General features: G+C 41.1%; 1 protein-coding gene across 37 annotated transcripts in view; it reads left to right on the plus strand.

The window, feature by feature from the left end:
- The window catches only part of shot (dystonin-like protein short stop), a 465355-nt gene that overhangs the window by 328574 nt on the left and 109699 nt on the right, over positions 1 to 27082 (plus strand). For 34 of the 37 annotated variants that reach the window (XM_071592974.1, XM_071592987.1, XM_071593006.1 and 31 more), the window contains 7 exons: positions 1057 to 1204; positions 1337 to 1420; positions 2269 to 2478; positions 3572 to 3684; positions 14229 to 22665; positions 24894 to 25040; positions 25930 to 26153. In XM_071592974.1, the coding sequence (XP_071449075.1) occupies positions 1057 to 1204; positions 1337 to 1420; positions 2269 to 2478; positions 3572 to 3684; positions 14229 to 22665; positions 24894 to 25040; positions 25930 to 26153 (9363 nt within the window). The remainder of the gene's footprint in view (positions 1 to 1056; positions 1205 to 1336; positions 1421 to 2268; positions 2479 to 3571; positions 3685 to 14228; positions 22666 to 24893; positions 25041 to 25929; positions 26154 to 27082) is intronic. The other 3 variants (XM_071593000.1, XM_071593001.1, XM_071593003.1) reach the window with 3 other exon arrangements.

Genomic DNA, 27082 nt, shown 5'->3' on the forward strand with positions numbered 1-27082 from the left:
GTCCATCATTAAACCCTTGGGAATAATAATTGAGGTTGTTTCCCATTAACTTCCTCAATAGTGTTTTTAACGTGACACCTTCACTCAATGTCACACCATCCCCCTGGGGTCAGACACCTTTGCAGCCCCCTCACCGAGGAACGGACGTTGCAAGGACTACCTTCCGTCTGACTCTTAACCGTCGACCTATCTGGCATTGGTGATCCTACCAGGAACAATTATCATTGCTCCCACCAGCACAGCTCTAGGGGTCATTGGAACGCACAAGTCATTCCACCATGTCAAGGTTGTAGTCCATGAGTAGGGCATCACATTTACTTCTCACCACAAGCAATTTATAATATGTTACGGCATTCCTCTAGAAATATTGTACCGATAAATATTAATAAGGATGTAAAAATTAGAATTATTTGGCCTTCTTAAATTTCTCAAACCAATCCTTACTTGCTGCTGATTCTTTGCTATTTATTATTGGGCCTTTCTCAGTTTTCAAGTGTGCTCAACTGACACTTATTTTGTGTTTAAAATTTGATCCTAGTGTTCACTATCCCATTTTTTCAATATTTTTCTAATGAAATATACAAACACTTAGTTGAGAAGTCTAGTGTACAAAGATTATCTAGGGGAACATCATCATCATAGATTATCTGGGGGCACAAGAGAGGGAGCTAGAGTTATCCCTGTCCCCCATTTTGATATCTATTACTCCTTATAATTGATGTGGAATTGCCAAATTATTATTTTCTTTGTTTGGGAAGAACTTCCATGAATTTTTGTCATGTTTAAATTGCTCTGGAAGCAGTTCTCAATCTTGAGCTAATTTCATTCTTATTCTATAGAATTTTGCAGAATAACATTACATGCTTATTCTGTAGAATTTTGCAGAATAACATTTCATGCTTATTTTATGACATCTTGGGTGGCTCTCAAGAGTAATTCTTTTGCATTCCATGTACATTGATCATAGCCAAGGATGCATTTGTTCATGGTTTAGCTCTCTTTGTGGTCCATAGTGACTTTCATATTCCTAATTTTGCGTGTTTTTTGTTGTTTCAGGCTGCGCAGCTGTGAAGCAGCATATCAGCTCTTACAGAAGTATGCCAGTTCCTACCAAACAGAAACAAGCTGGGTTGATGAATCATTCACGAAGCTGAAAACTATCACTGTCACTGAGGAAGCAAAGGAAGTTGTAGAACCAGTGAAGGTGAGCTTTGTGCCCTGTGAGGCACTGTGGAGAAATCGTGACTGAATGTGTGCTCAATTGATTCATCACGTCATGTCAATCACTGATTATTTTGAGGAATGTGTTAACGGAGACAACCTAAAATCCTTTCAGGCCCTCTACAACAACGTTGTGGAGAAGATACCAGCCATAGAGCAAGTGAACATGGTAGGAGGGCGGTTTATTCGGGAAGCTAAGGTAATTATCGTGGTCACGAAATGGTGACCTCTCCTTTCAGGATGGAGCGAGTGAGTGGAAGGGAGTAAGCATGAATGTCTCTTCATTTTTGTGCTATGATTCGTGCACGCACACTGATACAAATTATACATGTGTTTAGATATTCTGTGTACATACTCCCATTTACTATCCATGGCAAACCAGACACCTTGGAAACATGAGCTGCAAGAATCAAAATATAAAGCTATTGTATATATTTAATGATTAATTGGCTAATATATCATAATAATACATGTATTTTTGTAATGAGGTAATTGGGGATTGTAATAATATTTGTGTATGCATGACATTTGAACGGCATATTAAATTCCATAGTTTGCCTTAATAATTAAATATCCTCTTCCTAAGTAAAATGTTTGAAAATGTAGGAGAAATTCTGGAATAATTTTGGTGTATTGCTGCATAACTACATAAATCCAAAATATAGATGTTAGATGTATTATATATGCTCTCTATATTTTAATGGATAAGATATTGGTCGAAGCTTTGTCCCCCGCGTTTTTAACTTTTCACATAACCTACCCAAAAGAACCTTAATAGCGCAACCATAGCTGTTTATTCACAACTGCCTTGTAAATTTCCCCACTTGGCATTCAATTCACCTGGCCCAGTCAGTACCTCATAAGAATAAAAATCCTACCTTTCCCGTGCTAGACCGCTAGTTAATTGGTCCGAGGGATTCATCAGAACCCGTAAAGCCTCGCCATCCAAAGCACCACCCAAAACGTGGCCACAGACTAATCTGACTAACCGGGGGCATAACCATTAACCTTGTCACCCTTTCCCCCCACCCACCAATGAACGTGCAGATCTACGACCTGCGACTGCAGAGTTATCGAGATGCCCTGGAGGACATTCACCCTAGCCTAGATGGAGAGGTCTTGCTTGGTGCCAAGAGGGCCAGACGTCAGCCTGGAGCAGAAGTGGTCAGCGCTGAACTTGACCTCCTCAACCGCAAATTCCAGAGTCTGCTGGACATTTTGTTGGATATTTTGAGGAAGAGAGATCCAGGCGTGCAGGTTAGTTGATTCTCCCCACTATCTTTTTCTATCCAGTTCTCTTTTTTTGGAAATGCGATGTGTGATTTGGTTGCACAATGCTCTGTGCACACCCCCGGTGGTTTTATTCTGGAGCCAGTGATGTTAAATACAATTAGAAGTTCCTATTGGTAGTTCAGAATTTGTGGGGTCACTGGTAGACAGAGGCATAAGCTGCAAATAGGGTGTATTTTCATACTGTGTAGATTTTGTGCTGGTGTTTGGCAGAGTAAACTGGGCTCATCATATTGAGCATTTTGTGGAAGATGGGAGTAAACTGTAGATGTAGATAACTTATCCAGGACCTGTACATGTCTCAGACTGTGCACGTGCAAATATGGGATGGAGAGTCATGATGGGCAGTGCTGAGGAGGGGAGCAAGGCAGCTCCATCGGCCATTATTTCCTGCTCTTGTCAATACACATTTGGAGTGAATGGTAAGAGAGAGAACTGGGAAGGGCTGCAGTGAGAGTAGTTTGGGCTATTTCAAAATCAGTTGGATTTGCTGGTGCCTTGCAGAATCCCTGTGATGGATGTGGGACTGTGATGGATGAGTGTTGAAGTTGTGAGCATTGTAGGGAAAGAGAGATGGCTGTTTGGAGACTAGTGGATGCAGGAGACTGTGATGGGAAAGCGAGGTAGAGGGGGAAAAGGAGAAAAGAATGAAGTATTTTGAATGGAATGAAGCGGTAGAAAGTGTGCAGGGATAAAGAGGGAGTTATTGTAAAATGCAGTATGAGGTTTAAGAATATTTGGAATCATATTAGTCAGGAAATAGGAGTACGGGACAGTACTGTGTCTGGTTCCAACAAAACCAAAACTGCTACTAATAATAGTTTATAAGTATAATTTACTGAACCCTGTTGTCATGATCTATTGAAATGAAATTATTAAATAAGAACATATTCACTAAAAAATCAGTAATAAATTTTGATGGTCAACTGTTTTTTCTGTTTACATAAATATTGGGATGTATTCTCCAACATTTTGAGCAATGATGTATGTATGTATGTATATTTTTTTATGCACTTTGAGCTGGAATTTATCCTACGGTATAATTTTACCCTTTTTCCAGTATTCAAGAGAATCAAAGACTTTTCGTACATTCCGAACTGAATTCAATATCACAGAGACAACTGAGAGCGAATCGGTCACCTACTCCACGACCAGCCATTTTAAGTCCCACCAGTGAGTATCTATCCTCTGTCCATCATTGATTGGTATGCAGCTGGTTTATGATTTTGATAATGGTCTAGCACAGGTTAATTTTAAATTTGTTTTTGAGGGGACTTGTAATAAAATGTGTGTTAAGAAATTTAAATGTGAATGAGATCAGTATGAAAATATATTTTATAAGGTATGTCCGTCAAAATCAGCTGAATATCAAATGCATGCAGTAAAAGTTTGTAATATATTGAAGGATGTCATCAATTTGTTTATGAAAACAAGTGTTGTAATATCAAGTCTCATTAAATGAAATTAAGAATACAAAGTAACTTTCCACTGTTCTTTATTAGCGTACAACCGGTTTCAACGCTAATAAAGAACAGTGGAAAGTTATTTTGTATTCTTAATTTCATTAACATGAATTTCCACAAGGTTGAGCCAGAAACAATTGAATATCAATAGTCTCATGTTGAAAATGTGTAGTGCACCTTTTAATGTGCAAATCTTAAAGGTAGAAAGAGGTCTGTATTAAATTTAATTTAAATATCAAATATCATAGACTGGTCATTTACATTCTTTGCCAGTCAAAGTTGTGCGGAAGATGCCAGAACAGTAACCTAAACTGAGTAATCTGCCAATGTGCACCAAAATCCAAAATAAGCATTTTTAATGAATTATGATTCAAGCTCTGTGAAATTTCTGTTCTTTTCCATGGCAAAGGATATCTATCGATCATTTCCTGACAAGAATGACTAGGTTTTTTTAGTTTCATTTTCATTGTTACAAATCAGGCAGGATCATCTAGACATTTTAAGTTTATTTATCGTTAGTACTTTCTAAGCCTATTTATGAAAATATTTCCAAACAATTTAAATGCAGAATCCTTTGATATTGCTTTGAGAAGAATATTTTCCATTTAGCTCTCATGCTAAATGTAAATGTGCAACTTCTGTCATCTTTGCCATTTTTGTATTGATTTTTTTAATTTGATACAAATCTGTAGGTCTAGAGAAATCCACAAATATTCAGGCATTAATTGAAATGGAGGATCTCACCATTGAAAAATTATTCCTAATGTCGATGAGTTAAGAGTGTAGTTAGTTCTCTATGAGCGAATATCTTCTCTGAGGCTGTTGATGATGAAAACTCTTTTGGTGAAGTTGGGCGATTTTTCAAAACTGGTCGGATAGGCTAATGAGGTGGTGCTACAAATGTTCATGTTTCACTCTCTTCAATGCTTGATAGTATACACAAAGATGAACACAATTGTTAGTGGTATGGGGCATTCAAGGAAGTTTGTGTGTGTTTAATCATTTAACCGAATTCAGTAAGCAAATGTTTTCAGCATGATCTATATAGAAAATTTTGAAATTCCTTTAGTAATTTATAATAACAAAGCATAGAAACTCCTTAGCGGTAACCTAAACTTCCCTTTGCTCACCCTAACCCACTGACCCTGCAAGAAAGGTATGATGAACTAGAATGCATTTGTAAGGCAAGTATTATTGCTAACACAGGACTGGCTATAAGCTCTCTCATACCCTCTTCTGGTTGGAGCTCCATATTCAGTTGGGTGAGGGATGACACTATGCACCAGAAGTATTATCCAAACTTCAAAAGATTGGTATAGATTCACTGTTAAGATAGACACTTCCTTTTGTAGCACCTGCGTTGATGTTTTATGTTGACGGGTGATTATTCAAATAGGAGTCACCTATTTAAGGGGCAACTAGGTTTTCTTTTGTAATGATTTGAGAACTATATATGATGCGTTTACTATTTGTGTGTGAAACCTAGCTAAATGCACACATTCAAGACTTGATTCTTTTGGATTTTATAATTTTGAATAAATGATATTAATCAGAGTGAGTCTTTTGGATTTTATAATTACGAATAAATGGTATTTATCCGAGTGGTCCAGATCATGGCTTTGAATTTCATGTGTAGTGTATTTTGATTAACATACTAAAAAACACAAAGTCATGTGCTTTTATTTAGGGGTTGATCTTAGCTTGAAATTACGTTATCTTCCAATTAAGAGGGATTGAAATAACAAGGTTTAAAATTATTCTCCAATGAATATATAATGCCACAAATGGAAAAATCAAATTTTATGCTTAAGCATAATAAGCATGCAGTGGTAATACATTTAACTCACTCTGTACCTTTATTTCACTACTCAATAAAACATGTGTTATAAATAAGATAGGTAAGAATTCATCACGTAAAAATATTTTTAAATATTGAGATTAAAATTTGCATGGCTCAAAATTTATGGTAAATCTTTTAAAAATGGTTAATAATAATAATTTTAATTCTTTCCTGGGCATATTGGGAGTGTTTCCATCCCCTCTGAAGGTGTCAAAAGTCATTCCACTTTTTAAAAACACGGGTGATAGGTGTGACATTAACTCCTACCATCCAATTTCTCTGCTGAACCAATTCAGCAAATTATTTGAGAAGGCTTTCAATGTTAGATTGATTCCTTACCTAGAGATTTCCAATCTCCATCTCAGCATGGTTTTAGAGAACAAATCTAAATCGTGGGTCGTGGTAGTCCAGGGGGTAGAGTGTTGGACTGCTGACCGGAGGGGCCTGGGTTCGATTCCCGGGCAAGGCACTCTGGGCATCTGTAGATCCACCCAAACTATGTGATTTTGCGGGTACCAGATCTTCCCGGGGAAACCATAACCAGCACAGGGAAAGGAACTGGCCCCCCTACCCTGATGTGTGAATTTCACATGCCGTTGGGCTTAGTACTGGGTGAACTCTACCATCACCTACCAAACCGACCTTGGGGTTGATTACTGTGTTTATGGTTTTTAAATCTACATCATCTGCTTACTTTCAATTAATAACACAGACTTAAAACGCTCTAGATAAAAAAATGGAAGTTGCTGCAATGTTTTTTGATTTCTCGAAAGCTTTCGATTGTGTTGACCACCAATTACTTCTCAAGAAACTCCTCAGGATGGGTATTTGTGGCATAAAAAATGCTTGGATTAAATCCTACCTATTTGATAGAATGCAACACGTGGTTATTTCTACAAATGGTGCATGTTTTGTTTCCCCAAGTAAGGTCCTTAATCGAGGTGTTCCTCAATTAAGCGCCTCTCTTGTTTCTTTCTTATATAAATGACCTTGCAGATAGTTTTCATCGCATAAATGGTGCTACCCCCTTGTTATTTGCTGATGACACCAACATTATCCTTATATTGCCGACTTTTGATGAATTGACAGTTAAATGTAAACGGTTAGTCACTTCTTACTCTCCTGGTGTCATAATAATGTCTTAGATTTGAATATAGAAAAGTCTCACCTAATAAACTTTGCTAATAAAAATAAAGCGAGCAAAGTACTTTCTATTGAAGTTGATGGGATGGGAAGGGCACAGCTACAAAATGCCAAATATTTGGGTTTCCACATCAATTCTCAATTCTCTTGTGATGAAAACATAAATAGTTTAACTAGTAAGTTAAGCTCAGCCTGCTTCTTAATAAGGTCCATTAGATCCACTGTTTCAGTAGCTGTTCTCTGTGTGCTATACTTTGGAGAATTTTATTCTCACAAAGCCTATGATATCCTTAACTGGGGTTCATCATCTAAGGCTTTGGCCATTTTCAGGGTCCAAAAAAGAGCGATTTGGCTCATGAATTTTGCAAAACACAATGCCCCTTGCCATCCCCTGTTCAAAAAGTTGGTTGTATTTCCAGTGCCATGTATTTATATTTTTCATGCAGTGGTACATTCATGAAGAAATCTGAGTATGTGAAAAATTGCTATATCCATAAATGTTGCAACAGGCAGAATGAGCAACTGCATGATTTGTATATGCATACCAAAAATGCAGGTGCTAGCCCAAGTTCTATGGGCCTTCAACTTTATAACAAAGTCCCCGCTAAGATTAAGACCCAAAAAAGTGTCGCTGCATTTAAAGTCAATCTACTTAGGTTCTTAAAATTAAAAATGTTTTCTTCAATTTGCTGAATTTCTTGATAATGCCTGATATGTATCTTGTATCCACGAATGTATTTTGTTACTTTCCCATAACGTGTGTTATATCAAGTGTAACAGTTGTAGCAACTGGATCGCTAGACAAAAAAATGTATTACTATTATTCCTTAAGAAGCCAGGGTCACATAGTATATTTCCTGGCCCATAAGACACCATGATTTTTTTGAGTAGAACTAATAAAAAGCACTTGGATCAGATTCAAAAGGATTAAAGGATTTTAATTCTTATATGCTCTAACTCTTAAATGGGGAATGTATATCAACATAAAGAATAAACAATAAGCTTGATATCCTATGCAGCTAAAGTTGTTCTAGGGACCATAAACTAGAGGATAGAGAGTAGGGAAAATTACCTAAAATCAGTTAGGTTTGCTGACGACCCAGCTTCAGTTTGTCAGTCATCCAAGGGGTTGCAAGCATTGCTGAGTGAATTGGAAATTCAGTGCGACAGACATGGGATGAGAATCATGGGATGAGAATGGGATGTTTCTTCTCAAGGATGTTTCTTCTCTCCTTTACTCAATGACATTCTGTTTGAGAACGTATCACCTCTCCTGGAAGCCTCCCTAGCTATAACAGAAAAACAGAACCTCCAATCCCTTCCCCCTAACTCCCATTGACTCCTAACCGTACCTTTATCCCCATTAGCCATTGACTCAAATTATACCGACCAATGAAATTTTCCCCTTTCTTAACCCACCTTCCGACCCCCCCGCTCACTAATTGCTTTTCCTGGTGTTTCATACCCTCTCCCACATTCTTTCGTACCTACCCCCGTACTCCCCTCCCCGCCCCCTCTTCCCACAACTCCCCCACCCTTTCCAGAAGAGGGTATATATACAATGATTGTGACTTTAAACTTTGTACCTGAGGATGACACCGTAGCATCGAAACTAGTCGTACCTGAAATAAAGTGGTGGATTGGAACAAAGTGTTTCTTTTTCATTTATTAAAATGAACTTCCACAAAGTTGAGGCTGAAACTATTGAGATGACAATCTTTGGCATTAAAATAAATTTGCAAATTTTCAAAGGATTATAAAAACATAATTTTACCTTCTTATTAGGACTATGTCAGTCACTTTGACAATAAATGTGATTGAAAAAGGGCAACTTGGTGTAGTTTGAAATGGACTAGGAAATGGGAGACAGGGTAATGGATGAAATCATAGCCTGTTTTTGGCTGATAACAGGAAGCACAAAATTGTAATTAGATTGTTCATGCCCTGTTCTTTTAATGAGGAGACTGACTTCTCTCCAGCTGTGCTTAAAGTCTGATTCGATGGCGTATCGCAATATGGTGATGTTTTGTCTAGATTCCATTACAAGGCAAACTGTGCTTGTTTTATTTTTCTTTGCTTGATAATTCCATCACTTTTTCATCAAGGTTTGGCAGTAAATGCTGAAATATTTTTTCTGCTGCAGTACAAAGCCATGCTGCTAAAAACACCTCTATTGACCCATACACTAATCAGGACATGCTTTCAGGTCTTTAACATTGAAGAGCTTTTTTCGCTCATGACTGAGTCGAATGGTTCCTGGAGAAATATCATTTCCAATCTGATGGTTTTCAAGGACATACTTCTCCACCTCTCTTTCAAATTCCAACCACCTTTACCGCACCTTCATCTGTTGGCATATTTACTCTTGGGTCTTTTTCTCGATAATTCAGAAATGTCCTTCCAGTCTAGGCTGCCCTTTTTGGACACCTAAAACTATCGAGTGGCTGCACAATTGTTGGTTTTTGTGGCCAAATGAAGAACTTTGAGCTTTAAGCCTGCTGTATAACTACATCCTCTGGGGTTAATATTTTTGTAGTTTTGTGTTCACAAGTCCAAGCATTCTCCTACTAAATAAAAGAAAATCCTAATTAAAAAGGGGAGATATTTAGGGGCGTAGTTTTGCATGCACTCCAATTATTTGGGTGGAGTTAAAGTAAATTTAGTTTCCTTAACTTAGGTACCTCTTTGATCTGGAATGACCTTAAATGAGAAGTAGATAAATAGCTACTTTACTATGAATGCATAGCATAAAATGTGATTTGGTGTCTAACATCATGAGAATGCAAGATATAGACTAAAGAGAAAATGAAGATATAAAATCTGGTCGACTTCCAAGTTCCCTCCTAGTATTTCTTTATTATTGGCTATTATTTGCCCCCTCCAGACACTTACCTTATTCAGCTGATCTCTAGTGATTAAATCAATTGTTCAGGCTGCAGATGTGTGTGGTGGATGCTTGGAATTTTGAAGCGAATTATAATTGGGCCGTGATGGGATGGATGTGGTTGGGTGCTTTGGGAAGTAAGTGAGCCGTAAAAAAACATCAATGCCTGGTATTACAAATGGACAGCCTGAGAGAAGAGGGTATTTGTGCTTCATTTTACGATTTCCATTTTACTGCAGATGTTGAATAAGTTATGATAATGAATAACTGCTGTGGGTGTAATATGGAGATTTCAATAGTTTCAATTTAGTTGGCATGTAGTTAATAGGGCAATAATTTGAACCCTTGGCATTGCTCATTGCATCAAGATTTACATTGTATGCCATTCTTGTCACATTTTGATTCCACTTTACGTATATAATTTCTAAACATCATGAACTCTTTTGAATTCCAAGCATTGATACATCCTTGTTTCCTGTGCTCATATTGATCTGTATGATATATTGATATCTTTGTTTTGGCCGGCCAAAAGAATGGTCATATATGAAAGTAATGAAAGTGCATGTTGCCTCTTTTAAATAAGACAGTATCACGATCATCACATTGCTCTATATCTATGGAAAATGCTTTAACCCTGATAGTGATTTCTGAGCACTTCTGCTAGCACAATATAAATCTTTATGCCATCCATGCCTTTTCCCCCAGACATCAGTACCAAAAAAGAGGCTTCACTTCCTACATTGGTTCAAGTTTTTCCTATAGATGTCTTCCCTTCCTGGAAATCCCAATAGTATGTAGGCGATTCAACCTATCCTTGGCCTCCTGATTGGGCCTGCAGACATTGATAGCATGAGATCAGAGGGGGAAAAGTTTCATTTGATTGCTTGCCGTTTGAGGTCATTAAACACCAGCTAGTGCTCTCTAACATCCTTTAACATTGCATTGTGTTTGCTTCGTATGAACTCTAGATTATCCGTGAGCAGAATATTGGTTATGTAATCTGTGTTGTTCTCTGTTATAGCACATCAAAAGTTTTGATAACATTTCATTGTGAAGATTAATAAATGCTTTCAAACTTGGGTATTCTTGATGTACTCTTTAAAAAATACAAGTGTGCACTTCCTCGGCTTTCTTAAATGTTTTTAATTTTGATCACAAAATCAAAAGCTGTCAATGTTGTCGGTAGGCTGAATGTAGTATCTCTTCCAAGAGCAACAGCCACCTTGAGTGCATAAACGGATAAATGAACATCTATATTAATATGTAGCTATTATTGTAAATGGCTGTGACTTGACGTGTGCTGAACTTAGGCAATCATGTTGAGTTCTCTGAGCATTTTTGGTTGTGATGAAGTGATCATAAGAATTTTCTCCAAAAATTCTGTTATTTTTTGCTATAGGCATATTATTGCTTTAACTCTCATAAAAATTTATCATTTCTGTAAAGGTTTGAGTATTCCAGATTCTTTAGGCAATTCATGTCAATGCTTAAAAGTGGAGTTCGAACCATACATTGATGCAAGTGGTACACACAGGGTTGTATATTATATTCACTGCAGTGTACGGGTGAAACATTTCTCAACCTGCAGATCAGCTGTCAAAGTACTTTTTTAATTGTTGTATATTTTCTGATGAAATGATTATGTGCTTGGGTTATGGTTGGGTCTTATTTTTGAAGTCTTGATATAATCTTCTTTACCCCTTCTGTAGTCATGGCAATCATTTTTAATGGGTGAATACTTTCTTATGAATTTTTTAAATATTCATATGAAAGCGGACAATATTTAATCTTGATTAGTTTTATTCAGAGCAAGTATTTGGAGAGTAGAGAAGGTAGAAGAAGCAATGAAAGACTCAATTGAGAATCACTGTTGCATATTCTGTATTCTTCAATCAAACAAAAGAATAATGTAATTATACATGGTTTGTATGAAAAGTATTGGTAAAGGTTTCGGAAAAAGAGATTTACTTCATAAATTGCTACAATGCCTCAAAATTCTTTAAAGTACATCCTTTGAGCGTCAATACACTTTTGCCTGTGGCTTTTCCACGAATTGAAGGCACCCTGGTTGGTGGATTCCGGAAGGTCCTTAAGGGTATGCATGCAAGCTTCTTTTATGGTACTCGGGGACCATGATGGTGTCCTTTGAGGGAGGATTTCACTTTTGGGAATATGAAATAGTCTGCTAGTGCCAAGGATGAACTGTAAAGGGGTTGGGGAATCATCAAGATGCCACTGCAAACTTGAACTATTGGTTGTATGATCCCATTAGTGGGGCGAATTGCAAATTATTTTTTGAAGGCTCTCTCCCTGCCAATAATTGGCCAAACCTGTGACTTTAATACTATTTTTTAGGGGACAGTCAAATGATAATTATGGGGTATTGTTTGTACTTTTAATGATGAGGTTTGATTATAAAATATGCTTTGAATCTTAGAAGCTTTCTTCTCAAAAGTAAAAGTCCTAGATTTTCAATAATGCTGTTGATATCTTCTGATTACTTTATTTTTTACCAGAAAAATGCTACTCACTCCACTGAAAATGGGAGATATACATATTGTTAATGCCCACAACTGTTGGAGAAATTCTTGTTCCTCAGCTTTTCCCATTAAATTGACATTTCATAGATGTGATTGTTCCTGACAGTCTGTATAATATTCCATCAAAATATAAGAAGGTTTTTTTCTCAGTGCAGTGTATGGAATATCTGCTGGTACATATTCACTGAGGATGTTGGCTATTAATCTAACATCTTAATTTCAAGTCAAATGTTGCTTTTTGCGCTAATTCATAACTTTGGTATGCAATACCATGGCGGATAGAGTAACTTGGTAGAACTCATTCATGATACTTATAAAAGAAAGACACCCTGCTATTCCACAAAAATATAACTTTACTGTGACCGGTTTCTATAAAGTGTATCATCATCTGGTGGTTTTGCTGTATCGAAACCAGTTGCAGTGAAGTTATATTAATTTGTGGAATATCAGAGTATTTTTCTTTCCCAAGCATCATAATTTTGGGAAAATTCAGAGTAAGATTACTGAAAATTTAGTTATCAAACCACTGGAAATTGAATTTAAGATATTTATGAGATACATGTGGTCATAGAAGTGCATCAGTAATATTCATGTGGCGAGAAGTTCATTCCATGTTAGCTGAATGAGGTGCATTTTCACTAAGTAGGCTACAGTGTTTGTCTCAACTAGCAGATGTAGATCTTTATTTCTGGCTCCAGTGAAATTTATTCAATAACACTTGACATTTGCACCTAATGGTCAATACCAAAGCTGCTGAGAATATTAGACTTATTTATATTTTATCTTCAATAAGAGTTCATTTTTTGGGCATTCTAATGACCCATAACTTTTGGGGCAATTGAGAATTTGAATGCCGCACTCTCATGACTTCATTTTTGTTTTCCCCCTTGGTACAAATTACGACTTCCTTTTTTGCCTTTTGTGGTGCCTTAAAAAGAATAGATTTGCCCTCAACTGTGCTTTCCAAGGAAATTGAAAGGAAGAATCTTGCATATATTTTCCACAATTTTATTGATAATGCTTGTCTAGGATGATACAAATTGTAAACCAGTTATTAGTGTCTATTTTAGTAATTAAAGACATTTCCTTTTTTCTACCAGAAATATCCATTGTAGTTCGGAATGATTTGATGTCAATATCAATATTACCTATCCTCTGAGGATGTTTACGAAAATGAAGTGCAAGATCTCTGCCTCTCCGTTCCTTCAAATTTGCAATTCTGTTTTGTCAACTAAAATCTCAATAAATTATGGTGCCTTCTAGTGATGGGAATCAGTTAGCAGAAAAATAATTTTAATTAAAATACCTTAGGAATTGGAGTCTATAAAATTTTCTGTATCATAATTTCTTTGTTTATTTTTGTGTAATTACTCAGTATTTAAGATGTGCCTCCTCCACATATATGCAATGCCTAATTTTTGGTACTTCATGGTTGGTACTTGTGAGCCAGGGCCCGGAAACTTAAGATGGCCATCTTTAGTTTCACTTACCTTCTCTTCTGCATATTAAGTGTATCTATATTAAACCACAGTTTTGCATGTAGAACGTTGCCAGCCTACAATTTTCAATGTGTGTTGTTAGTATTTTGGAAATTGAGCTACTCTCCTTCTTCCCTTGCGAATTAAGAATGGTATTTGACATGGGAGATGTCTCAATCAAAAAGTGGCCAAATACACATCACTCATTCCTGTGGGTAGGCTTGTTGGCCATTTGCCTTAGGGTAACTCAAAATTAACTCTTTAGTGATTATATCCAGTTATATTAAATAACTCTTAAGTTAAGTAAGAAAAGTAAGGCTGTAAGGAAAGTTTACATTGGCTTATGTTTATATTTTTATTCCTTCCCAGGGTCACCACACACTCGAGAGAAGCCTTTGATAGTGGTGATGGTCAACAGCAACACATTGGCTCTGTTACCAAGGTAATGGTTGGCAGTACTCCAGAAGACTCTGCTAATGAAAGGTTTTCAAGCACTCTGGCAGGGAATGGGACCACAGTGGAAGTTGGGGGGGATAGGTTAGGGCAAGCATCGCATGCCAGAGAGGCAAGTCCAATAGCAAAAGGCAGTACAAGCATGCAGATGTCCAAGTACCAGACGATCAGTCGTGTTGAGCGCCAGGATGAAAGTATAATTGGTGGCTTGTGCTCTGTGCGGGGCATTAAGGATCCTTTGACTGGGTTAGTGCTCACAGTGGGTGAAGCAATTGCGAGGAGAATTCTGGATGTGAGGACAGGGCAGATCCTGTCTCCAGCCAGCACCAAGGGTTCTGAGCCTCGGCGACTGAGTATCTCTGAGGCTGCAAGGGCTGGGCTTATAGAGCAGGGGCTTGCTGATGCCCTGCTGTCTCCATCAGGTGTCGTCATGGACCCAGTCTCAGGGAGAAGGATCTCCATGCTTGAGGCTATCCAGAGGGAGCTGTTGGAAGTGGAGGGTCATGGGGAGAAGGTAAGGCAGCAGCCCCCCATTACGCTAGCTGAGGCAGTGTTCAAGGGACTGGTTGATCCAGAAAAAGGGGAGTACATAGGGGAGAATGGTTGTCGTATAGGATTGAGTGATGCTTTCTCACAAGGGTACCTGAGTCGGAGAGGCAGTGGTACAGATCAGAGTGAATTATGGGGCGGCATTGCTCTGTCTGATGCAATCGAGCGAGGCTTGATTCATGAGGAAACAGGAAAGCTGGAGGATCTAGATACTGGCGAGATGCTGCCTTTGAGTGAAGCCATATGTCGGCCAGGGGTTCTTATATCTGGTGTTAGTGAGGTGGTAGACCTTGTTAATGACAGGCAAATAACAGTAACAGAAGCGTTAAAGACAGGTTTGCTTGAATCACAGGGTGGTCATTACAGACTCTTATTACCAGGCGACTCCAAATCTGAGATTTTAAGCTTATGTGATGCTCACCAGCGGCAGTTCATATCCAGGCCATTGACTCTACGTGATGCAGTTGATCGTGGACTAGTGAGTATGAATGGGCAAATATTGGGGCCATCACGCAGACATTCAATGCCTCTGCTACAGGCAATTGGATCAGGTATCCTTGATTCAGATTCATCATGTATATCGGATGGCGCAGAAAGGATGTTGTCATTGACTGAGGCCTTAGCAGAAGGGGTTATCATGCCAACTGGTCAATACAGAAATGCATCAACAAAGGAAGTTCTCTCTTTCTCTGAAGCTGCTGAGCAAGGCTTATTGACATCTGTTGCCCGTCGCAGGATATTTGAAATAGGTGCATTTAGAGACCCAAGTACTGGAGATTTTGTAGGGTTGGAGCAGGCCCTCAGCAGAGAGATTGTGGATCCAAGAACAGGGAATTACATAGCTGAAAGTCGCAAATTGATACCGATGAATGAGGCAGTTAAGAATGGTTGGGTCAGGCAGGAGGTATTGGATATGCTCTGTCATCCTGTGGGAGTGATAGGAGATGATAACAAAGAGATGACAGCAATGGAGGTTGTTATTAAAGGGCAGGTTGACCCATGGACCGGCCAAGTGCTGGACCACGCGTCCTTGGACTGCAATGGACTCCCGAGGAGGGTTCCAAACAATGAAGCCATCCAGAAAGGTTTAATAACACCTGAAGGAGCTGCTCGACTACGTTCATTATTGAATGTTACTGTAACCACATCAACTGTTACTCGCACTATCAAGAGATTTGTAACTGTAACATCAAGGGGTGGTGGAGCTGCTGTGACAACAACCACTCAAGAGGTGCACATGTCTTTTGGTGAAGAAGATGAAGAAAGTGAGGTGGAACCTGGTAAACAAAGCCAGCATGCAAGGGATAAAATGCCCATTGGGTCACGGGTAGTGGTCAATTTGACTGGTCAGGTCAGTCCAGATAGTTCAACTGCTTATGGTAGCAGCACAGCTGTGCCAAGCAGTCACTCAACTCTAGAAGAATTTCAGAATGTGGTTAGAGACATATCTTCAACCAAAAGAGTTGTCATAGAAACTAAAGAAAATTTAACCAAGGTTATAACCTCAGAAACTAAAATGTATGAACTTCCTGCAAATGGGTGGTACCTTACCGAAGCCATTGAGAGAAATCTTTTTGATGCAGAATCAGGACTTTTCACAATTCCAGGAACTGACAGACTTGTTTCTTTTGAAGAATGCATCAAGTTAGGGATAATAGATCCATCTTCAGTTTCTGTAGTCATACATGCTCCTTCCAGAAGAACAGCATCTGTACAGCGTTGCTTAGAAAAGCACATCCTTGATTCAACAGGCCATTGCTTGCCCCCGAAAGGCTTATCCAAAGACGTCAATGAAGATTCATATGTCACTCTGAAAGAGGCATTGGAATTAGGATGGGTGGTAGCTGAAACCCGTCCCATGGAATCAAATGAAAGTATGGCAGATACCAAGATCCCCACATTACAGACACGGCACATTCAGGTGACTAAAGTCAGCGGGCAGCCTGATGTCATTGAGGTAGCAATGGGTCCAGTGGCCTACCCAATTACTGAAGTGATAGGTAAGCATTCAATGGAAGAGGTGAAAGAAGAAACAGAGGAACCGATGGAAGTCACTGTGAGCACAGGGCAAATGAAATCTGAAAACATGGCAGAGATAAGTCTTATTGAGCCCTCATCATCCCTCGCTGGTGATGAAGACGAGCATGTGGGCCCCTCGGAAGGGGAACTCACCCGTGGTCGCGTTACAACAGAACCAAAGTTTAGTGTCACAATCGGTAGGGCGCGCTCATTTTCCCAGAGTCCTGAGAGGGAACCCAAGCCTGTAATTCTGCAGCGCACAAGGAAGAAGTCTGTCAGAGTTCAAGATGCAGCAGTAGCTGGACTAATGGATGTGCCCACGGCTCAGGTGTTGGAAGCAGTTGCATCTCCACTGATGGAGGCCATGGAAAAGGGACACGTTGATGGTGGCTCAGGATCAATAGTAGACCCTCAGAGAGGTGATGTGCTCACAATATCACAGGCCATCGACCGTGGAGTACTTGATGGAGAGTCTGGGAGACTGGTGGTCCCTCTGGCTCACTCACTTTCCCTCACCCAGTTGGTTGAACAGGGGCTAGTTGTCCGAGAGGGTGAAGCAATGGCTGAGGGACGCAAGGGAAACATTGTCCACCCGGAGACTGGAACAATCATCACTCTGAGGGAAGCTCTGGCATGTGACATTGTGGATCCTCTGTCAACCATTCGGGACCCAAGTTCAGGGAAGTCTACTACCCTGCAGGATGCAGTTGCTGTAGGTTTGGTGGATGCTGATGAAACATTACTGGTGGGGGAAGGAGGTCAAATGAAGGATCTGATGGAGACGGTGAAGAATGAGATGTCTCAGGAGAAAGATAGGGAAGGTGGTGATGTGGAAATGGTGACTCCAAGCTTCCTACCGCCACTTGGCATGACACTGAGTGTGGCACTTAAGAGAGGCCTTGTGGATGCCAAGTCAGCAGAGGTGATCCACCCAATGACAGGCCAACGGTGCTCTGTAGTGGCTGCCGTTGAAAAGGACTTCTTGATGACCCTTCTGCCATGTGCACCAGCATTGGGTGCCGTCTCATTAACACAAGCACTTATGGATGGGCTCATAGACCCAGATGCTGGGACATTCAGAGATCTGCAGACAGGGAAGGAGATACCATTAGCCGAGGCTGTGGAAACAGGTCGTTTGATTGTTGCAAAGGCTGGGCCCCCTTCACCACTCCTGAAGGTTCTAGAAAATTCACCAGAAGTTCCCAGGGAATCAGTTATTGTGGAGAGAGGGTCTAAAATGCAGAGGAAGTTGAATTTATTGGAAGCTTGTGAAGCAATGTATGATGAGAAATCGAAAGGATTTTTTGATCCAACGACAAGAAAGATTATGCATTTGAGAGAAGCTATTGAAAGTGGTTTGATTGATCCTCAGGAAAAAATATGCTTGCCAAATGAGGAAGGGTGCATAGTTGAATTGTCCACAATGGAGGCAATTCAGTTAGGTCTGTTAGATCCTTTGACTGGGCGAATCAGAGATCCCAAAACTGGAATAGCAGTCGGACCTGCTGAAGCTGTTCGCAGTGGAATTCTGTCTCTGCCAAAGGTGGTTGAGGAGGAAAGAGGAGAATTGATGCCGCTTGTCGATGCTCTAGTTGAAAAGGGAATGGATCCAAAAGTGTGCACAGTCATCATTCCATTGCCTGGAGGAGGCAAGCAAAGGATGACGGTGGAAGAGGCATTAGCGTGTCGGGCAGTTGGTGCTGCAGATGCAGTGGAAGTGTTAGGGCCAAATGAAATGCTGTTAGTGGTTGAAGATGATGAATCTCGGCGAACCCTTGTAATTGTCCGTAGGCTGCTTGATCCCCTTGGTGCTGAAGCTGCTGGATTTTATGACCCTAAATCAGGAACCTTCACAGAACCATTTCATAGACTTGTCCATGACAATGCTTATCATCCCGATGTTGTACTCGTTAAAGACCTTAGGCAAGATAAGGAAAGCGAAGGCGATGGCCAAAATGAGTTCTTTCCTCTTGGTGAAGCTCTAGGTAAACTCTTGATTGATCGGCATGGAGGCCACATTGTTGATCCTCGTACAGGTAGAAGAGTTCCGTTTTTTGAGGCTGTTGAGAGGGGTTGGATAACGACCATCCAAGGTCCAGGCTTTGCATCTGATAGTTCTTCCTGTACACTTATGCAGGCTGTTCAACAAAATATATATGATAAGGACACGGGAATGGTGAGAGATGTAAATGGTCTAAATGAATCCATTACGCTGGGTGAAGCGTTAGGCTTAAGAATTATTGATCCCCAGTCGATTCTAGTAAGAGATCCTGACCAAGATGATATGGTAGTGCCTCTCCTTGAGTCTGCCGTTAACTTGCGGAGAAGTGTCCTTTTGAGGGTGAGTGTAGAGGGGGAAATGGAGCTGAAGGATGCTTTTAACAGTGGATTTATATTGCCAGCTGAGAGAGTTCCAGTTTCATTGGAGGCAGCAATTCATACTGGTTTGTACGATCCTTTAGGGGATAAAGTTAGGGACACGCTTACAGGACAGGTTGTCAATATTGGTGAAGCTGTGAAGAGGCGAATAATTGACCCAGACCTATCATTCATTTTGGATTCAGGTGGAAATCAAATTTCTCTAAGATTAGCATTAGCCTCTGGTCTAGTAGATGGTGGTAATGGTATAGTATTACTAGAAGATGGGAGCAAGATACCTATCAGCGAGGCAATAAAGAGTGGCCTTATTAAAACAGGTACTGCTTTGGTTCCGTTGGTAGATGCAGTAGCAATGGGTTATTATTCTCCTCAGTCAGGTTTGATATTAAACCCTTCCACGGGTGAATATCAAACCCTTGAGGATGCTGTAACTACAGGTGTGATAGATATGCAGGAAGCCAAGATATTAGACCCTAGGCAGGATCGCCTTGTTGAAGTGATGGAGGCAGCACACAGTGGTTTACTGGATCTGAAGAGAGGCTGTTTATCTGCCCCCACCCCTGGCACTCCACTTAATGTGGCTCTGGAAGAAGGACTTCTGATGACCACCCGGAAGCCTCTCGCATTGGCGGAAGTTCTAGCGCATGGATGTTATGATGTGCACTCTGGGATGATATTGCTACCTCGCAAAGGAGGCTCAGAGTCTCCAGTTGTAAAGGAAGAGGATGAAAAGGTCACAATTGAAGATGCAATCAAAGCCGGTGTGCTGAGCAACAATGCTGCCTCATTTCGAGATCCTAGGTCTGGTGAAGTCATCTCTCTGGGTGATGCCGTGCTTGCCGGTGTTGTTGACCCAAAATCTGGAATGGCCATTGACCCTGCATCGGGATTTGAAATGAAACTGACGGAAGCTCGGGAGCGAGGACTAGTTTTGATGGCCAAGAGCCGTGTATCCCTTCCGGAAGCAGTTTATTCTGGTCTCTATGACCCAGTATCCGGTACATTCACATGCCCTCCTGGTGCTCGTCCAGGAGGCTCAATTCCATTGGGGCGATCGGAGCGCCTCCCCACAGACCATGCCATCAGGGCCGGTTTCATCACCCCTTCTTCCACGCTGGTGAAGGACCCGTCGGATGGTCGCCTCTTGTCATTTGGTCGGGCCGTGGAACAGAGAGTGGTTGATGCCCGGGCTGGAATGCTGAGGGAGGGTGGAAGAGGTGTGGCAGGAGTGGACTTTAAGGAGGCTCTTGATAGGGGTCTACTCATTGAGGTTCGCCGGCCGATGCCACTGAGCGATGCCGTTTCAAAGGGAGTGTGTGATGAGCGCACTGGGCTATTCCTGGATCCCGCCACTGGTTGTAGGATCACTTTAGCACAAGCAATTGATGAGAATTTAATCGATGGGGATTCAGTTCACATTAAGGACAGCAGGGGAGGGTTAAAGAAGAAGATGTCATTGGGTGAAGCCCTTCGTTGTGGCTTAGTTGATGGAGAGACTGGTCGGGTGCAAGATTTTTCAGTTGCTCCTCCAAGACAAATGACCCTGTCTGAAGCCATGGACTCAGGCCTCGTGGAAGATGGCAGGGCCCCTGTGTCCTTGCAGCATGCCTTGAAGAGTGGCTGGTATGATAGGTCAACTGGCACCTTGACAGACCCCAACACAGGCCACGAAGTCTCCTTGCTGGAGTCCATACGCCGTGGTGTCATTGACTCTCGCCTGCCCCTTTATTGGGACCGTGGCAATTCAGGTCGTTTGCTTTCCCTTGCTGAATCTTGCCGTTCAAACATCATTGATGCACGTGCTGGGATGTTCATGGAACCCACAGTGGGTGGTGCTGGGGATCCTCTTCCTTTAAGCGATGCTCTTAGCAGGGGCTTCATAGTTGACATCGAAGGCTCTTTTGGACTGTGGGAAGTGCTTGCCATGGGCTTATATGTCGCTGCTTCTGGCCGCTTTATGCACCCATCGGATGGACGCCACCTGACTCTCCATGACTGCATCAAAGAAGGATTTGTGGATCCTAAACTCTCCATCATACGCCATGCCACCACTGGTCACTTCATGAAGCTCCCAGATGCTGTAGCCTCGGGTCTGGTGGATGTGCACAAGGGTACTTACGATGTCCCTGGCAAAGGCTCCATCAGCCTGGATGAGGCAAGGCAGAGGGGCCTCGTGGTCACGGCAAGAAGACCGGTTTCACTTGAGGAGGCTGTGCGGGGTGGACTTTGGAATCCAGGCACGTCGCGCTTCACGGATCCCGACCAAGAGGGTGACTTGGACATTGCCACAGCATTGGCCATCGGCCTGATTGATGGCACAACATGTGCCCTGCGTGACCCAGCCACTGGGCGTCTCAAGAGCCTTGGGTCGGCCATCCAGGATGGACAAGTTGATGCAACCCGGGGTACAGTTGCCGATCCCCGGTCCCCTGGGCGATGGGTGCCACTGGATGCAGCCGTTTTACGTCGTGGCCTGCTTGTCACAGTTGGCCGCCCCCTGACCTTGGGGCAGGCAGTGAGGCGTGGCTCTATTGACTTTGAACGAGGAACCTTTCGAGACCCACGTTCGGCAAGAGAGTACACTGTGGATGAAGCCATTCGTGCAGGGCTAATTGACCCCGAAGAAGCGGTGATAAGGGATGCAACTACTGGTAGATTTAAATCGTTGCGGGCGGCCATTTTGGAAGGGAGTGTGGATCTGAGGCGCCGTTGTGCGGCGACCCCTGGAAACTCACAAAAGGTGATCTTTGAGGGTGGGACAGCCATTTTTCTTCGTGAACCACTGTCATTCGATAAGGCAGTGGACCAGGGTCACTTGTGCACTCAGACGGCACGCTTCACGGATCCAAGAACAGGGAGTGTGATGACCCTAAAGGAAGCAGTAGATGCTGGATTGATTGACCCAGACTCTGCATTGATTAAAGACACGGAAAAGCATCGTCTTGTGCGTCTCCCCGATGCATTTAGGCGTGGTCTCATTGATCCAGAAACTGGCAGTGTTCTGGACACTGCATCGCGTAGGTTGGCATCAGGTTTGTCGGGGGCTCTAGAGCTTGGTTTAATTGCCACCCCTGGCCGTGGCTTGGCACTCATTGAAGCATTACAGCTGGGGCTCTGTCACGCCCCCACCGGTCGCTTCACCGATCCCTTCCTCCCCCCTCCTACTGCCGGTCAGCAACCGCCCCGCCGTTTGACGTTAATCGAGGCCATCGAATCTGGTTTGATTGAGCCCTCTTCAACAGTGGTGAAGGATCCTAGTACAGGCTGTGTTTCAGCTCTGTTGAAGGCAATGGAATCTGGTGCCGTGGATGGAAGGCGTGGGGAAATGCAGGATACCCTGGCAGGGAAGCGGATAGGTCTGCCCACAGCCCTGGAACGAGGCTACTTGTTGCCTGCCGAGGCAAGGGTAAGGAGGGATCTCCATTACTGCGCGTGTGTTGGCATACCCTCCCTGCACCCTGTGAGCTTGTGATATGGTGGTCTTTTGTGGGCGAGGGAATGATCGCCTTTTGGTGGCTGTCACACGGAATGCCAGGGTTTGCCCAGCCCCTCCACTCACACCGGACTATGCCCTGAACCATCAAGTGCCATGCCATGTAGAAAATATTTGATGACCTAGTAGGTTACCTATTCATATGACTCTCGATTGGTATTTCTGAAATTCTTCTCTAGCAATTTTACCAAACCTACCTTTTGCTGTATTATTATTAATGAAATTTTGATCTTTCTTGATGACAGAAATGCCATAAGAAGGCTCTATCTGCACCACAATTTGAAAGTAAGATTAATTAATGAAGTTTATATGTAGTTAGTCATGCACATAATGTGCATGAGAGTTGCTGCAATAATCTGCATTCATTTGATTGTGACCTCCTGATAATGAATTTCATAAAATATTTCCAGCGGCAAAATTGTCTATCAAAAACATTTGTCAACTACGCTGGTATTTCTTGATTTTAGTGTCCTGCCTAACTTCTGAATGAACTCATTTTGTGAAAGAGACCCATAAAGGTTTTATGTGACATGGCATTTGACTTCTCAAGGGGAAACTGGTGTGTATGTGGAGGAGGTTGGAAAACTGCCACTCTGCTGAGAGACACACCTTTGAAGGGATCCCCTAGACCCAACTGGAATCTTCCTTGCTACTGCCCTGCATACATTTATTGAGTCTTGGTGTGATTTGAATTGGGAGTTTATTGTAGAAGCTTTGATGACTTGATTTCATTACCCTGCTGGAGTCTTTCAGTGAATATATCTTCAGTATTACTCATATAACCCCAAGGCACAGAATGAAGATGGTATGTTGGCTGCATCTTGTCGAGTTGCCTTTGCGCATTCTAGGTTGTGGCTTTGTTGAGGGCTCATATTTTTTGGGACTGGATGTGCCTGTGTAGTGGCTTTGGAACGTTATAATCCAAGATCCCCTCTACCCCTTTGGAAGTTGAATAAGAACAATCATTTGAATCGTGCACAACCTTTTCTCTTCAAATTAATGTTTTAACTAGAAAAATATTAATTGATCCCTTTTTGTGTTTGAGCATGTAGCAAAATGGCGCTAAGCATACTCTCTTCCAGTTTTGAGTTAAGAGTGTTATTTTCATGCACTTGATCTAAATTTATCTCAAGTCACTTCGTCATTCTTTTAAATATTTGTGTCTTGTCTGTGTGTGTGTGTGTGCGCGTGTCTGAATATATGAAAATTTTTGTTCATGTGCTTGCGTGCTTGTCTTTGCAGATGTGATAATTTCCTCCTCACAGGTTGTTTTCATCAAGTACCTCGTGAACTTGGTATGTGATGATAAAGCTCTCTCTCTCAAGTATGCCTCAATAATGCCCCTCCCTTCCCCTGACCCTGTGACCGCCTCCTTCACCTTTTCTGCTAAGTTTTTCTAAAGCCCATACTTACCCCTCACATGAAACACTAGCCACTAATGCAAGGATAGAGCAGATTCAGTTGATGGGCTGAGGGCCTGCCCTGGTGTTTTATGTCTGTTGTGTTTTTAATTTGGCTTGTGCTAGAAAAAGCTTTGAAATGAACATAACAAAACTAACTGCTGGAGAATGTCAGTAACAGAGATGATGATAATAATAATAATGATTGTTATAGTACTGGTTGAGAGGATACACTAAACTTGACTTATCCATTTTGAAAGGTCAATTAAGGAGGTGGAATGTGGTTATATATGAATGTTGATGTTAACTCTTGTATTGAGGGCTGTAACAACAACAGTGCTCAGCATCATTGACACATACCTACTCTACCTGTTTGTTCACCAGTGGTCAAGTTTTCTACAAATGAGTGTGTGCATTACACATGAATCCTCTCTTGGTATGGAAGTTAACTTCCTGCCTGCATATCATTCTATGTGCGTGCATCTGTTTTCTTAGTCTTGAGCACAGCTCTGGCTCTAGATAGTCTTTTATGCTATGCTTTGCTTTGGTCATTGGAATTCATGAAATGTTGCTGTATAGAAAGTTTACTCGCATAAAGTAATTTGAGCTTCTTTGTGTTAATAAAGATATGAAATCATAGACTCAAAAGATGGCAACAGAATGAGCTTGATTGCAATGAGCCATTTCAACAATGATTATTTGGCTTTGTTCATGAACATTTTTTCTTTTTCTTCCGATCAGCAAGCAATAGAGGAAAAATATAAACACTGCGATGATACAATAGCCAAGCTTCTTACTTGGATAAGCGAAGTGGAAGAAACCATTGCGTCTCAAGGAACTGTAAAGGAAAATGTGGACCAACTTAAGAGTCAGATTAGTGCACTCAAGGTAAGTGGATTATCCTGTTTAATATAAGTGTGTATGTGATGCTGTAAACACATTTTTCCAAGATCTTATATGTGGCTTGATAGGTTTGGAAGTAAGTAGGACCCCCTAGCCCATGGATTCAATTTCTGTGACCACAGATACCTTTGGTCACTCTCTGTTGTGAATAAATCATCTTTCAACCTTGATCATGGCCATAGATTACAGTGAAGAGTTTGGGAGAATAAAGTACATCAATATTGTATGAAAGGACAACTCAATTACTTATTTTTTTCTGATATATAAATAGCAAGGAATTTTATATCTGCTCATAACTATCATATATGCCACTGTAACAAATCATCAAAAAAGTGACTGACTTTGCCAGTTATTTGGACGGTTGATTTCAAAATCTTTAATAACCAAGCTTTGACATTGTAATGATCAGGGCAATGTTTACTTCCAGTTGTCACCAATATTTTTTTAAATAATTTCTACAATAAATATTTTGTGTGAATATTAATGCCAGGTGCTATTTTTCATCTAATTGAATATTAAAAATACTGAATTATTCATGGTATTTCAGTATTTGTCTCAAGTAATTTTGCCTCCCATCTCTTAATTTCCATAGTTTTTTTGTCATGCTTTATTCAAAATAATTAGTGTGGCATGTTTGTCTTGCCATGCCACTTCTGACATCACGTCATCTTTGTTTTATTGTGCATAATGTATGAATAAGACTTTAATCATAGTGTGTATTTAATTGAAATATGGCCCAGGATGGTCAAGGAAAATATCACCCAGGAGTTAGGGTGGACTACCAAGTCAATGAAAATTTTTTGCAAGTTCACCCAATAGATGCTATGTGTAGCCACGTGGAGTGACTAACTTTGGTTTGAAATGCAAATATTAGGAGGTTCGTGAAGAGCTTGCTGAGCACCAGAGGCCAGTGGCGTCGTGCCTGGACCAGGTGGCACAAGTGGTGGCATCAGGGGCTGATGTTCTCTCTGGAGATGAAGTTCGCCTCCTGGAGAAGGGTGCCAAGTCCCTCAAGAGCAGAGTGGAGCATGCGTCAGATCGTTCAGACCGACTCCTCCGAAGGCTCGAGTCTGCTCGGGAGGAGCTGAACAAGTTTAGGTGAGAGAGGCTGTTTGTAGTTAGATAGCAGTGATGGCCCTGTATTTGTGTGTGTGTGTGTGTGTGCGCGCGAACCTGCGCCCTTTGTTGCATTGGGATGGCCTAAATATTGCATCTCATTCCTGGATGAATTTTTCAAAATCATATAAAATACCATTTCGTCCGAGCATCATGTTTAGAAGAGGGGAAAAACATTAAAATTATGCCACGACCACCCGTAAGTTTGAATTTTCAGCAATTAGGTGTTGATAGGTTTGTTTGACATGCTTAAATAGAATAGAAATTTTTATTCACTGTCACAATGCTATGAGTAAGAGACACCTTGTTAATTTAAGTTGAAATGGTGAAGTACAACACCGCAGGCCCACTAGTGACAGCGGGTTGAAATCAGGCTATGAACGGGTGAGATATAGTAATTATAAATGACTAAATTCCTCCCCTCTCTTTACCGTTAAGAGAGTCTTCCACTTAATGAAATTAAGAATACAAAGTAACTTTCCACAAGGTTGAGCCAGAAACAATTGAAGTCTTCCACTTATTTGTAACTGTGCCTACTTACGTCTTTTTGGGCCTCCCATAACATTCTTTCTTTCATCCGACCTATGTCATTATCCTGCTACAAGAAATGGAAGCTGTGTGATTACATGCAGTTTTCCTTTTGCCCACCCAAAATGAGAAAGTGGTGTGCTGAAGTTGAGATTATCCATCATAAATATATTCCTCAGGGTAATTTTGTTATGATTTGAATTAAAGACTGACTACACCAAGATCCTATATCATATTTTGCCATAGTATACCCTTTGAATTTTATTGTTTTCTGAGAACATGCAATAAATACAGGCTGTTTGGGCAGATTACTTTCATGATGGCACCTCAGTGGGAATGGGCCACGGTGGTGTTTTGTGCCCTGGCTTGGAGTTTGACTTGGC

This window comes from Hetaerina americana, unplaced genomic scaffold (genome assembly GCF_022747635.1).
Source record: "Hetaerina americana unplaced genomic scaffold, ioHetAmer1.1.p SCAF_5, whole genome shotgun sequence".
NCBI lineage: Eukaryota > Metazoa > Arthropoda > Insecta > Odonata > Calopterygidae > Hetaerina > Hetaerina americana.